This window comes from Myxine glutinosa, chromosome 9, assembly GCF_964187855.1.
Source record: "Myxine glutinosa chromosome 9, kmMyxGlut1.1, whole genome shotgun sequence".
NCBI lineage: Eukaryota > Metazoa > Chordata > Myxini > Myxiniformes > Myxinidae > Myxine > Myxine glutinosa.
This window is the reverse complement of record NC_136269.1, coordinates 140,907,898-140,922,098: the sequence shown is the minus strand read 5'-3', so window position 1 is coordinate 140,922,098 and position 14,201 is coordinate 140,907,898. Positions and strand designations below refer to the sequence as shown.

Below are 14,201 nucleotides of genomic sequence, written 5' to 3'. Positions count from 1 at the left end.
CTGGTTAAAAGGGATTTACAGCATTCCCCATGCTGTCTGTCATGGCCCCGTAGGATTATTTACTTGCAGCAGCCCTCCCTTTTCTTTTTCCTTCCGTTATCTCCAGTTTTTACTCCAGTTATCATAAATATATATATATATATATATATATCATAAATTGTTATCCCATGCACGCAAAGCAAAAAGCGTTTTTTTTTTTTTTGTTTTTTTTTGTTTTTTTTTGTATACAAGGTCGAGGCTCGTGAAAGAGCTAACATTAATCACACAAAAAGACAAACCGACACACAAAACACACAAAAAACACACACACACACAAACACACAAAAAACAAGGGGAGCGGCAGACAAGATGGGGAGAGAGGGGGAAGGACACAAACACAACATTTGAGAGCAGGGACATCGGGAGGACTTGGGGGGAGGTGGGAGAGGAATAAAACATATGAACACTGCAAGGACTCTGGGGTGAATTACCGGGGGTAGAAAAGATCAAGGTTTTCGATGGGGGAAGATAAGAGATGGTGGTGAACAGCTGTTTTAAAGACCTGGAGGGAGGAGTGGGATTGAAGGGAGTGGGGGAGTTTGTTCCAGAGGCGGGAGAAAAGGGGAATGAAAGAGTGAAGGTGAGCAGAGAGCCTAGACTTTGGCAGTTTAACCATAAGAGGGTTGCAGGCAGATCTTGTGCGACCTGAAGGAATATTGGGGGGGACAGAGCACAGAGAGAGCTGGGGGAGCAAGGCCGTAGAGGAGTCGGTAGAGGACAGAAAGACCACCAACCTGCCTGCGGTGAGTGAGTGAAAGGCCCTCGGAGTTGACTACATCGCAGGAGATTCCAATGATTCTGAAAGCTTTGGCCTCAACAGCGTGAAGCCGAGCAAGGTGTGAGGCAGGAGCACCAGCCCAGAGGGGGGAACAGTATTCCATTGAGCTGCGGATGAAAGCCTTGTATGTGGTGAGGAGCTCAGGTGTGCCAAGGAAGGACTTCGCACGACCTTGTGCGAAGGACCTTGTGCGTTAAGCACTTGGTTCATGTCTGTCCATCTGTCTTATCAGTTTATTGTCGAGGATCAACTTATTTAAATTGAATGTTATATTTTGAACACAAATAGGAGCAGGAATAGTCCAGTTTAATGTACTTTGGCTCTGTATTCGTACCGATTGTTCATGCGCAGAGAGAGAATGGAGTAAAATAAATTTTATACTCTGTCTGCCTGTCTGCCAAAAAAAACACCTTTAGAGGCCATTTTTCCCCACAAAGCGGGGGTTGGCCTTTTTCGGGGACCGTGGTTGTTGTTGTTTTTTGGGCCCCTTTTGAAGCAATGTTTTACGGCCGGATGCCCTTCCTGCCGCCAACCCTGTTTGTCGCCTTTTTACGACACACAGGGAATTACCAGTGAACTGGTACTCAATTTGCCGACCTTGGAAGGATGACTTTGGCTCTGTATTCGTACCGATTGCTCATGCGCAGAGAGAGAATGGAGTAAAATAAATGTTATACTCTGTCTGCCTGTCTGCCAGTCAAACAAAATAGAAAATCATTCCAAACAGGAAACTTCCTGTTTTTGAAGGACTAGAATATAAGACCCGTCGCTTCTCTGATGGAAATAGCAATCTTTGCTGCAATGGCTAATCCATGGGGGAGGAAAAAAAAAAAGAGGATTCCTGGATGATCCTGCTCCATGCAGGGATAACCAACGTGTTGGCATTTGCAGTTTTGACATGCGTGTCCATGTGCCCATAAAAAAAATAATTTGGATCACCAAAACTCCCGGGAGTTACCCAAATCCACCGTAGTTGGATTCATTGAAATCCATTAATCCATTCTCAAGTTAAAATAAGACAAACAAACAAACAGACAGACAGACAGACAGATAGACACGGCTCCTTTTATAATATAGAAGTCATAAAGGATACAAACAACAGGCACGAATAACTAATGTAAAGTGTTGGATAGGGTGGTGTAACAGACGCTGCAGAAAATGGTGGTGGAACATGGAATTCATTTATTTATATGACTTTTATTTTATTAAAATTTAATTATCTATATTATAAAAGGAGCTCTGTCTCTGTCTGTCTGTCTGTCTGTTTGTTTGTTGTGTTATAACTTGAGAACGGATTAAGGGATTTCAACCCAAATCCAACTTCGGATAACTTCCGAGAGTGTTTGTGAGCCCAAAAAAAGATATATATGAAAAAAAAAATTATTATTCTTTTTTTTTGAAAATCATTTTCAATTTTCAATTCTTTGACTTTTTTCAAATTTTCAATCAATTTTTTGAAAATCATAACAGTTGCTTATCCCTGTATGGAGAGCAGGATTCCCCAGGAATCCTTTTTTTTTAATTCCCCCATAGATTAGCCATCACAGCAAAGATTGGTATTTCCGTCAGTGAAGCGACGGGTCTTCTATTCTAGTATACATGAACACTGTAGAACACAAATCACCTTCATTGCATTTTCAAAAAGCCTTCCGTTAGCAGTACCTTGCCAAGTTAAATAACACTGGACAACAAGGATTTTGCTACTGGGGTAGAAACATGTTCTAGACTGAATCGAATATGCCGATTCTGAATCTGAAGTCAGAATTTTCTCAGCACGTCAGGATTTTGAGTTATACATATGGTCCAATTACGGTAGCTTGCCCTGGTGAGTGATTTTGAGTGATCATAAATTATTATTAGGTTTTCTCTGCATTTGAATGCAGAGGAAAAACCTATTATTATTCCTAGAGTTTTTATTCTTATTCTTCCGCCAGACGTTCACTTTCAAAAACATTAAAAAATTAATGTTCTCAACAACCGTTGGTCCGATTGACACGAAATTTTCACCAAGTGATTGGCTGGACACGTATCATTTTTTTACTGCGAATTATGATGTCATAGGTCACGTGGTATGGGTGCCATCTTGGAAATCACCTTCAACTTTGCCACTCTATATCTCCGAAACCGCTCTGAAAAAAATTGAGGGTTTGTGGGTGTGTGTGGATGTTGTATGAAATTATCAGGAAAATTAGCATTCGATTTATTTCGGAAGTATTTCTGTTGTATTATATTTCTATTATATTTCTATTATATTTATATTATATATATTTTTCACCAAGTGATTGGCTCGACACGTATTTATTTATGTATTTATTGTATTTATTATTTATTTAAATAATAAATGTATTTATTTAAATTGGTCAAAAATGAGAAGGCGGAGGAAACCGGTCATCATTGCCAGCAGTTATAAAGTGGCAGTTCTAGTTTTTTGTATTTTTGTTTCAATTATACCAATTCAACTGTTGTAGAATATTATTTCTCATAAAAATAGCTTTAGAATGCATTATAAATTATTAAAATTGGATGAAAACTGACCAAGCTATGAATTTTTAAGTAAAATTGTACACGTGGCATTACAATTTTGCGTGCGCTTCCATGCTGAGAGGAGTTAATAACTTGATACTAAAATGTTTAAATGCAATGTATATATTTTAAGAATGTATCGAGTTTGGAATTCATATCATGCTAATAGTATCTATATATTTTCAGGTTATAACCTAATATATTTTTCTGTATATTTTGAGGATAGCCATGTTACGACAGGCATCATGAATATGCGAGGCTGTGTGAATCACCCCGATAACTTTTGTTATATCTGTGGGAAATACACTCCACGTAGCCAGCACAAGAATCTTACCAAAGGGGTGAAAGCTGCTTACAAGTATTATTTTGAATGTAAAGTTGGAGACCAAGACGAGGGCTGGGCACCTCATGTTTGCTGCACCGTGTGTAAATCGAGGCTTACGCAGTGGTTGAGTGGCTAAAGGAAGGGCATGCCTTTTGCTGTGCCAATGATATGGCATGAGCCAACGAATCATCAAGCTGACCAACGTGAGCCAACAAATGAAAAACAAGTCAAAAATTGTATATCGAGATTATAAATCTGCTCTGAAGCTGGTCCCCCATGACTTGGATCCTCCTGTGCCAGTTCCACCAGAAGCTTCTGCAGATGAAAGCGATGACAACTCCGACAATGCTATGGGTGATATGGATGAACTATACGAACCTGAGTCTGAAGAAAAGAAGCCAAACTTTCTACATCAAGAAGAATTAAACGATCTGGTGAGAGACCTGTCATTGGTTATGGTTGTCAGACCTGTCTCCCACTTGGTTATGACTAACTTCCCTGAAAATGTCTGCTGCTCTTCTTCTGCTCCAATCGGCTCATCTGATCATGTGCTTGTTAAAGTGGACATCTCTCTGACCATTCTCAGGGAGCCTCCTCAGCGTCGACGAGTCTGGCATTTCACTCAGGCCAACTGGCACGGTCTTCAAGCAGCCATCAATCATCTAGACTGGTCTCCCATCTCTACCACCTCTGACATCAACTCATCCTGGGAATTCTTCCAAAGTAAATTGCTCTCTCTCATGCACAGATTTATCCCATCTCGTCTTCAGTTGTCACACCCTTCCTCCCGTCCATGGTACACGGAATCTTGTGGTGAGGCTGTTGCCCAGAAACAACTTGCCTTCGTCTCCTGGAAAGCAAATCCAACGGAAGGAAATCTCATTTCCTTTCACAAAGCCCGAAACAAGTGTGTGTCCACCCTCAGGAGAGCCAGGAAACAATATCTCTCCGTTCTCAAGACCGAACTCTCTTATCTGTCTCCCTCTTCCAAATCCTGGTGGCGTCTGGTCAAATCTGTTTCTGGTGTTTGTTCCCCCTCCATCCCCTCCCTTACCTCAAACGGCTACACAGCTGACTCCGCACATGAAAAAGCTGAATGCCTCAACTCTGTGTTTGCCTCTAAATCTTGTGTCCCAAACCCATCCCTCTCTGTACCCACTGTACCCAGTCGTACCCAGCTGCTCCTGGACTCAGTGTCCTTTCCTCCTGACAAGGTGGAAAAGTTTCTGTCAACCCTCGACTCTGATTCTGCAACTGGACCTGACGGCATCAGCCCACGGGTCCTAAAATCCTGTTCTTCCGCTCTTTCACTCCCTCTCTCTGTTCTCTTCACCCTCTCTTTTGCTGAAGGTCAACTGCCATCTGCTTGGAAATGAGCCAACATCACCGCTTTGCACAAAAAGGTGCAAAAACAGATCCTAGCAACTACAGACCAATCAGCCTTCTCCCAATTATCAGCAAAGTCATGGAATCCATCATTGCTTCGGATATGAAATCTTTCCTCTTCTCCAATGGCTTGATCTCTGATCATCAATTTGGTTTCAGACCAGGTCACTCTACTCTGGACATGCTGCTTCTGCTGTCTCAACAATGGATGGAGGTCATCAATACCAAACAGGAAATTAGAGCTGTCTCCCTCGACATATCACGTGCCTACGATACGGTCTGGCACCCCGCTCTGCTCACCAAACTCTCCTCCTTTGGTATCCATGGAAATCTCCACGCATGGCTGGCGGACTTCCTCTCTCGTCGTAGTCAACGTGTGGCCCTGAATGGGTTTCTCTCATCTCCTCTTCCTGTTCAGGCTGGAGTTCCCCAAGGCAGTGTTCTGGGCCCTGTGCTTTTTCTGGTCTTCATCAATGATCTCTCTGACTCTCTTGAAAATCCTCTCTATCTCTTTGCTGATGACTCCACTCTCTGCCGCTCCATTCTTCATCCCTCAGATCGGCAGTCTGCAGCCTCCTCACTCTCTGCAGACCTGGACAAAATCACAGACTGGGCAAACAAGTGGAATATGTCTTTCAATCCTGACAAATCTCACACTCTTACAATGTCTCTCCGAAAAGACCGACTGGACAACCCTCCCATCTACTTTCTGAATAATCCTCTCCAAGAAGTTCTGTCACTCAAGCTTTTGGGTCTCACTATCTGCCATGATCTTTCCTGGGAAAACCACATTTCCAAGCTGGCCTCCAAAGCCAGTCGCCGACTGGGCATCCTCCGTCGTGCGAAGTCCTTCCTTGGCACACCTGAGCTCCTCACCACATACAAGGCTTTCATTCGCAGCTCAATGGAATACTGCTCTCCCCTCTGGGCTGATGCTCCTGCCTCACACCTAACTCGTCTTCACGCTGTTGAAACCAAAGCGTTCAGAATCATTGGAATCTCCCGGGATGACGCTATCTCCGAGGGCCTTTCACTTACTCACTGCAGGCAGATTGGTGGTCTTTCCGTCTTCTACCGACTCCTCTCCGGCCTTGCTCCCCCAGCTCTCTCTGGGCTCTGTCCCCAAAATATTCCTGCAGGTCGCACAAGATCTGCCTGCAACCCTCTTATGGTTAAACTGCCAAAATCAAGACTCTCTGCTCACCTTCACTCCTTCATTCCTCTTTTCTCCCACCTCTGGAACAAACTCCCTCACTCTCTTCAATCCCACTCCTCCCTCCAGGTCTTTAAAACGGCTGTTCACCACCATCTCTTATCTTCCCCAATCCAAAACCTTGATCTTTTCTGCCCCCGCTAATTTCATCCCAAATCCACTTTTTTGAGGTGACTTTTGTCTTCTTTCCTGGAAGTCCTTGGTGTCCTTGCGTTTTATACCTATCCTGCCTCCCCCCAGGCCCTCTGCCTCCCACACATCTCCCGATGTCCCTGCCCTCAAATGTTGTGTTTGTGTGCTTCCTCCCATTCTCTCCCCATCTTGTCGACCGCTCCCCTTTTTATATACTTTGTTTGCTTGTTTGTTTGATTTGTTTGTTTGATAAATGTTAGCTCTTTCACGAGCCTCGACTCTGTATACAAAAAAAAAAAAAAAAATTGTCAAAGGAGAAGGCTAAAATGTTAGGCTCCAGACTACAGCAATGGAATCTCCTAGAGGAAGGAACCAAAATTTCCCACTTCCGTGATCGCCACACACACTTAGCTGCCTGTTTTAAGATAGAAAATGATGTTTGCTTATGTTCTGATGTGAATGGCCTAATACATGAGCTAGGAAACAAACATGTGCCTGATGAATGGAGACTCTTCATAGATTCCAGGAAAGTGAGCCTCAAAGCTGTTTTGTTGAACAATGGTAACAAAAAGCCTTCTGTTGCTGCAGCTGATGCTGTCGGCATGAAGGAGACGTACAAGTCCATGGAAATCCTTCTAAAAGTGATTAGTTACTCAGATCATACGTGGAACATTTGCAGTGATTTGAAAGTGATTTATCTCCTATGACTGCAGCTGGGGTACACAATATACATGTGCTTCTTGTGCCTATGGAACAGCCGTGGTGACTGCAATCTTTATGTTGTAAAAGACTGGCCTGAAAGGCGTGAACACATAGTTGGCAGGTACAATGTGCATCATAAGCCATTGGTAGACCCACTAAAAGTGTACCTTCCACCACTTCACATCAAACTTGAACTTGTGAAAAACTTTGAAAGGCATTGGATCACTACGGTAATGGCTTCCAATATCTCAGAGAGAAGTTTGGCGCAGAGAAAACTGATGCTAAACTCAAAGCAGGCATTTCCGTTGGGCCCCAGATCCGAGAACTGATGTGTGATCCCGAGTTCAAAAATAAACTGAACCCACTTGAGTTTGCAGCATGGGAAGCATTTGTGTTGGTTGTGCAGAACTTTCTTTGGAACCATAGAGCTGAACAGTATGCTGAATTTGTGGACTACATGCTAGAGGCCTATCGGGGAATGGGCTGTCGGATGTCTCTTAAAATGCACTTCTTGCATTCTCATCTTGATGTCTTCCCACCTAATCTGGGTGAGGTAAGTGATGAGCATGGTGAAAGGTTCGACCAAGACATTTCGCTCATGGAAACTAGGTATCGAGGCCGGTTCAACCCAATCATGACGGGTGATTACTGCTGGTTCCTACAACGGGAGACCAATTCCACACACAAGCGCAAGAGCAAGTGTCTCGCACACTTCTGAACACGTCTGATCAGTGGGGCCTACGCTGACTATATTTCAAGGAGGAGTGTAAACTTGAAGTGTTGTTTCTGAATCACTCACAATGCGGCATAGCAGATTTACGTATCAAGTTTACACTCTTCCTAAGATTACCATGTTCTAATGTTTTATTAACTTCTTTTTCTGCAACTTGTTTATGTTCTCGGTTTGTATACTACACATTATACACGGAGATCAATAATTATTATCTAAATATGACGTGAAACTAATTACTGAGCACTGATATGCGATGTACAATGTGGCGATCTGCAATAATGAAGTATCTAATATTGCATGCCGGGTATCGTTAATACATACACACATTTTGAAAACCCGACGTGCTCCGTGCTAAATTCTGCCTACACATTTGAAATTGGCGGCCCAGATTTAGCCAAGAACACCTGCATTTCCCTTGGTAGGAGACGAAAAATTTTGTTGCCCAGTGTAATAAGACTTTTTTGGTAGCACTAAACTTCCAGAATATATTTTTAGCGATCTTTAAAGCAATTATTTTAATAAAATTGCAGTACAGTCTTTATTTGAACACCGCATGGGGTAACGTGTTCTACGAACTCCCCAGTTTATTTTGTTCTTATTTTGTGTGTTGGTGTTGGTGGGGCTAGCGGTGTTGTAAATATGTTGGGAATCCCTGGTGTTGGGCTAGCGGCTAGGGTGCCAGCTTAGGATCCTAGGATCCTGGGTTCGAATCCCGGTCAATCGCTGAATTAACGCCAGGGGGGTTGACTCAGCCTGTCATCCTTCCGAGGTCGGCAAATTGAGTACCAGTTCACTGGTAATTCCCTGCTTGTCGTTAAAGGCGGCAAAAAGGGTTGGCGTCAGGAAGGGCATCCGGCCATAAAACATTGCTTCAAAAAGGGGACCGAAAAACAACAACAACCACGGTTCCCGAAAAAGGCCAACCCCCGCTTGCGGGGAAAAATGGCCTCTAAAGGTGTTTTTTTTTGTTGTTTTTTTGTGTCGAATGATTCTGCTCCTGTTCCACAACATCTCTCTGTCAGTACGCCGTTTCTGCTTTCTTTGTGTTTTCAATTCCTTTGTGCGATTTCAATTCTTTTTTTCATTCCGTATTAATTATATATTGCACAACGTGAGGTGACTTTGTGCGAGCAAGTTAAAGTGGACGATAAAAGAAATGCGCACACTGGATTTTGTGCGGTGGACAAATTGTTTGGAGTGCGGTCACACTCAAGATGCGAGACAAAGTGCTTATTATGCGGCAATTATGTTGCATCGGGCCCATTGTTCCGATCCAATCAATCGGCTGCGAAAATGTCCCCCGTCTCTTGTGCAGGTGGCATGATTTTGGTTTTCAACCAAACATTTAATATCGAACGTATCATTATGCTGCAGCAGCGTCTGGTTGTGTATGATTTACCCGAGGAAGCGAGCAGATTGTGAGTTAACCCTTTAAGGATCCCAAAACACGACGTTTACATCGCCGAGCGTACTTTGGTAATTTTGATCGGCCCCAAACATGTCTGTTAGTTTGGATTTCTCATTCAGACAAAAGCTTCTGTTTCACCAAAATCATGACAAATTCATTTTATTACTTTTAATACAGAGAATGAGGAGACACATGAAGATGCTGATACAAAGATTGAGGCACATGAAGATGTTAATACAAAGATTGAGGTAGATGAAGAGGTTACTACAAAGATTGAGGAACATGAAGAGGTTAATACAAAGATTGAGGCACATGAAGAGGTTAATACAAAGATTGAGGGACATGAAGAGGTGAATACAGAGATTGAGGTAGATGAAGAGGTTACTACAAAGATTGAGGCACATGAGGTTAATACAAAGATTGAGGCACGAAGAGGTTAATACAAAGATTGAGGGACATGAAGATGTCAATACAGAGATTGAGGCACGAAGAGGTTAATACAAAGATTGAGGCACATGAGGTTAATACAAAGATTGAGGCACGAAGAGGTTAATACAAAGATTGAGGGACATGAAGATGTCAATACAGAGATTGAGGTACATGAAGAGGTTAATACAAAGATTGAGGGACATGAAGAGGTTAATACACAGATTGAGGGACATGAAGAGGTGAATACAGAGATTGAGGGACATGAAGAGGAGAATACAGAGATTGAGGCACATGAGGTTGATACGGAGATTGAGGTACACGAAGAGGTTAATACAGAGATTGAGGAACATGAAGAGGTTAATACAGAGATTGAGGGACATGAAGAGGGGAATACAGAGATTGAGGCACATGAGGTTGATACAGAGATTGAGATACATGAAGAGGTTAATACAGAGATTGAGGAACAGGAAGAGGTTAATACAGAGATTGAGGGACATGAAGAGGTTAATACAAAGATTGAGGCACATGAGGTTAATACAGAGATTGAGGGACATGAAGATGTTAATACAAAGATTGAGGGACATGAAGATGTTAATACAGAGATTGAGGGACATGAAGATGTTAATACAAAGATTGAGGCACATGAAGAGGTTAATACAAAGATTGAGGCACATGAAGAGGTTAATACAAAGATTGAGGTACATCAAGAGGTTAATACAGAGATTGAGGGACATGAAGAGATTAATACAAAAATTGAGGAACATGAAGAGGTTAATACAGAGATTGAGGGACATGAAGAGGTTAATACAGAGATTGAGGCACATGAAGAGGTTAATACAGAGATTGAGGCACATCAAGAGGTTAATACAGAGATTGAGGGACATGAAGAGGTTAATACAAAGATTGAGGCACATGAAGAGGTTAATACAGAGATTGAGGGACATGTAGAGGTTAATACAGAGATTGAGGCACATGAAGAGGTTAATGCAGAGATTGAGGCACATGAAGAGTTTAATACAAAGACTGAGGTACTTGAAGAGGTTAATACAAAGATTGAGGTACATGAAGAGGTTAATACAGAGATTGAGGCACATGAGGTTAATACAGAGATTGAGGGACATGAGGTTAATACAGAGATTGAGGCACATTAAGAGGTTAATACAGAGATTGAGGAGGCACATGGAGGCGGTTGTTCATGTTGCTTTCGTGTTCTCGTACACGTTCTAATCGTTTAATTGGATGGAAAATTAGAAACAGGTGATATGATGGAAATAGGGGGTGCCATTGATGTTCCATCAGACATGGCAGTTTCGTGATCTGAGTGAAATGTGCCCCAGGTGTTCTGGGTAATAGATTTGACAAGATTGGAGTCAATAGGCTGAGAGGAGGATTGGTGGAATGGGGAATGTTAAAGTGGATTTTAATTGTGAGACGTTTATAATTGTAACGATGTGTAAAATTTATGCCGATATAAACTCCTCGTATAATATGTTATGAACGCCTCGTATAATATGTTATGAACGCCTCGTATAATATGTTATGAACGCCTCGTATAATATGTTATGAACGCCTCGTATAATATGTTATGAACGCCTCGTATAATATGTTATGAACGCCTCGTATAATATGTTATGAACGCCTCGTATAATATGTTATGAACGCCTCGTATAATATGTTATGAACGCCTCGTATAATATGTTATGAACGCCTCGTATAATATGTTATGAACGCCTCGTATAATATGTTATGAACGCCTCGTATAATATGTTATGAACGCCTCGTATAATATGTTATGAACGCCTCGTATAACATGTTATGAACGCCTCGTATAATGTTATAAACACCTCCTATAATATGTTATGAACGCCTCGTATAATATGGTATGAACGCCTCGTATAATATGTTATGAACTCGTATAATATGTTATGAACGCCTCGTATAATATGTTATGAACGCCTCGTATAATATGTTATGAACGCCTTGTATAATATGTTATGAACGCCTCGTATAATATGTTATAAACGCCTCGTATAATATGTTATAAACTCCTCATATAATATGTTATGAACACCTCATATATGTTATGAACGCCTCGTATATGTTATGAACGCCTCGTATAATATGTTATGAACACCTCGTATAATATGTTATGAACGCCTCGTATAATATGTTATGAACGCCTCCTATAATATGTTATGAACTCCTCGTATAATATGTTATGAACTCCTCGTATAATATGTTATGAACTCCTCGTATAATATGTTATGAACGCCTCGTATAATATGTTATGAACGCCATGTATAATATGTTATGAACGCCACGTATAATATGTTATGAACGCCTCGTATAATATGTTATGAACGCCTCGTATAATATGTTATGAACACCTCGTATAATATGTTATGAACGCCTCGTATAATATGTTATGAACGCCTCGTATAATATGTTATGAACGCCTCGTATAATATGTTATGAACGCCTCGTATAATATGTTATGAACTCCTCGTATAATATGTTATGAACGCCTCGTTTAATATGTTATGAACGCCTCGTATAATATGTTATGAACTCATCGTATAATATGTTATGAACGGCTCGTATAATATGTTATGAACGCCTCGTATAATATGTTATGAACGCCTCGTATAATATGTTATGAACGCCTCGTATAATATGTTATGAACTCCTCGTATAATATGTTATGAACGCCTCGTATAATATGTTATGAACGCCTCCTATAATATGTTATGAAGCTTTTTCTTGCATACAATAACTGTATAATTGCATTCTTGATGCAATAACAATTTGTTCTTTTTTTTCAGGCCCAAAGGCACGGGATGCGTCATTGTGTGCAATCAGGTAAGACTCGTCACGAATGGTGAGCAGTCTTTGTTACCTGGCGAGGATGCTCCATCACTTGACCGTCGCTGTGCCAGTGTCGACAGTGTGATGAAATAAGGAAGCTGCTAATGTAGGGATAGTCGGGATGTGTCCCTGTTCGCTCGCTGTCCTCAATGCCATGTGACCTGGCCTTTGACTCAAATGACCACTTCCTGGTCTCGAGGGATGGTCACATGGTTCAACTTTAGTTTCAACATTAGTGTACGGTTTATCAACTAGACACTCCTATACAACAACAACAACAACAACATGCATTTTAAAGGCCATTTACCCTGCTAGAGTGGGGGTTAGCCTTGCGGTCCCCATGACAATCTTCTCCATTTTGCCCTATTTTCTGCATCTCTCCTTGTTAACCCCCTTGCCTGCATTTCTTCTTCCACCATCTTTAGCCAAGTCTTTCTCGGTCTTCCCCATCTTCTACTTCCTTCTACATTCATTTCCATCACTCTTCTCAACCAGTCACTTTCATCCTTCCTCAACATATGACCAAACCATCTCAACCTGTTCCTCTTCACAGCATCAATCACAGGCTCTATTCCCATCATCTTTCGCAATTCATCATTTGTCTTCCTCTCTCTCAACGATACTCCGCACATCCGTCGAACCATTCGCATTTCCACCCTTTCCAACCTTCGTTGCTGCTCTACGTTCACTAGACATTCTAGTTCACAACTAGACACTCCTATGATCTTGAATATGGCATTTTAGTGAAAGGGTTGCTCAAAGTGGGTCTGCACCCCATGGCATAGCAAATACAACATTGTTAAATTTGTGTATAACAAAAAAAAAAAGAATTAAAAAACAAAAAACATCCATTAATACAAAGAACGGTAATGTCTCCACCATTTGGGGTTTGATATAGAAGCCAGTAAACTACTTTTTAAACTGTGTAATGAGGACCGAGGCATGAACTCGAATTACATCAGCTTTATCCACAAATAATGATCCATAAATAAATACTTAATAAATAAACAATCCATAAATAAATAAACAATCCATAAATAAACAATAAACAATAAGGAAATAAACATTCCACAAATAAATAAACAATAAATAAATAAACAATCCACAAATAAATAAACAAATAAATAAACAATCCATAAATAAACAATAAATAAATAAACAATAAATAAATAAATGATCCATAAATAGATAAACAATAAATAAATATACAATCCATAAATAAATAAACAATAAATAAATAAATAAACAATAAATAAATTAAGTCTGTAAATAAATAAACAATAAATAAACAGTCCATAAATAAACAATACATAAATAAACAATAAATAAATAAATGATCCATAAATAGATAATAAATAAATAGACAATCCATAAATAAATAAACAATAAATAAATAAATAAACAATAAATAAATTAAGTCTGTAAATAAATAAACAATAAATAAACAGTCCATAAATAAACAATACATAAATAAACAATAAATAAATAAATGATCCATAAATAGATAAACAATAAATAAATATACAATCCATAAATAAATAAACAATAAATAAATAAATAAACAATAAATAAATTAAGTCTGTAAATAAATAAACAATAAATAAACAGTCCATAAATAAACAATACATAAATAAACAATACATAAATAAATGACCCATAAACAATAAA

The 14,201-nt window shown here is 40.2% G+C and overlaps 1 protein-coding gene across 2 annotated transcripts in view; it reads left to right on the top strand.

Annotated features, from left to right (window-relative positions):
* Window positions 1-14,201, top strand: part of NSMAF (neutral sphingomyelinase activation associated factor) — a 214,950-nt gene that overhangs the window by 21,426 nt on the left and 179,323 nt on the right. For both annotated transcript variants that reach the window (XM_078785018.1, XM_068127973.2), the window contains one exon: window positions 12,491-12,527. In XM_078785018.1, coding sequence (XP_078641144.1) covers window positions 12,491-12,527 — 37 coding nt within the window. The remainder of the gene's footprint in view (window positions 1-12,490; window positions 12,528-14,201) is intronic.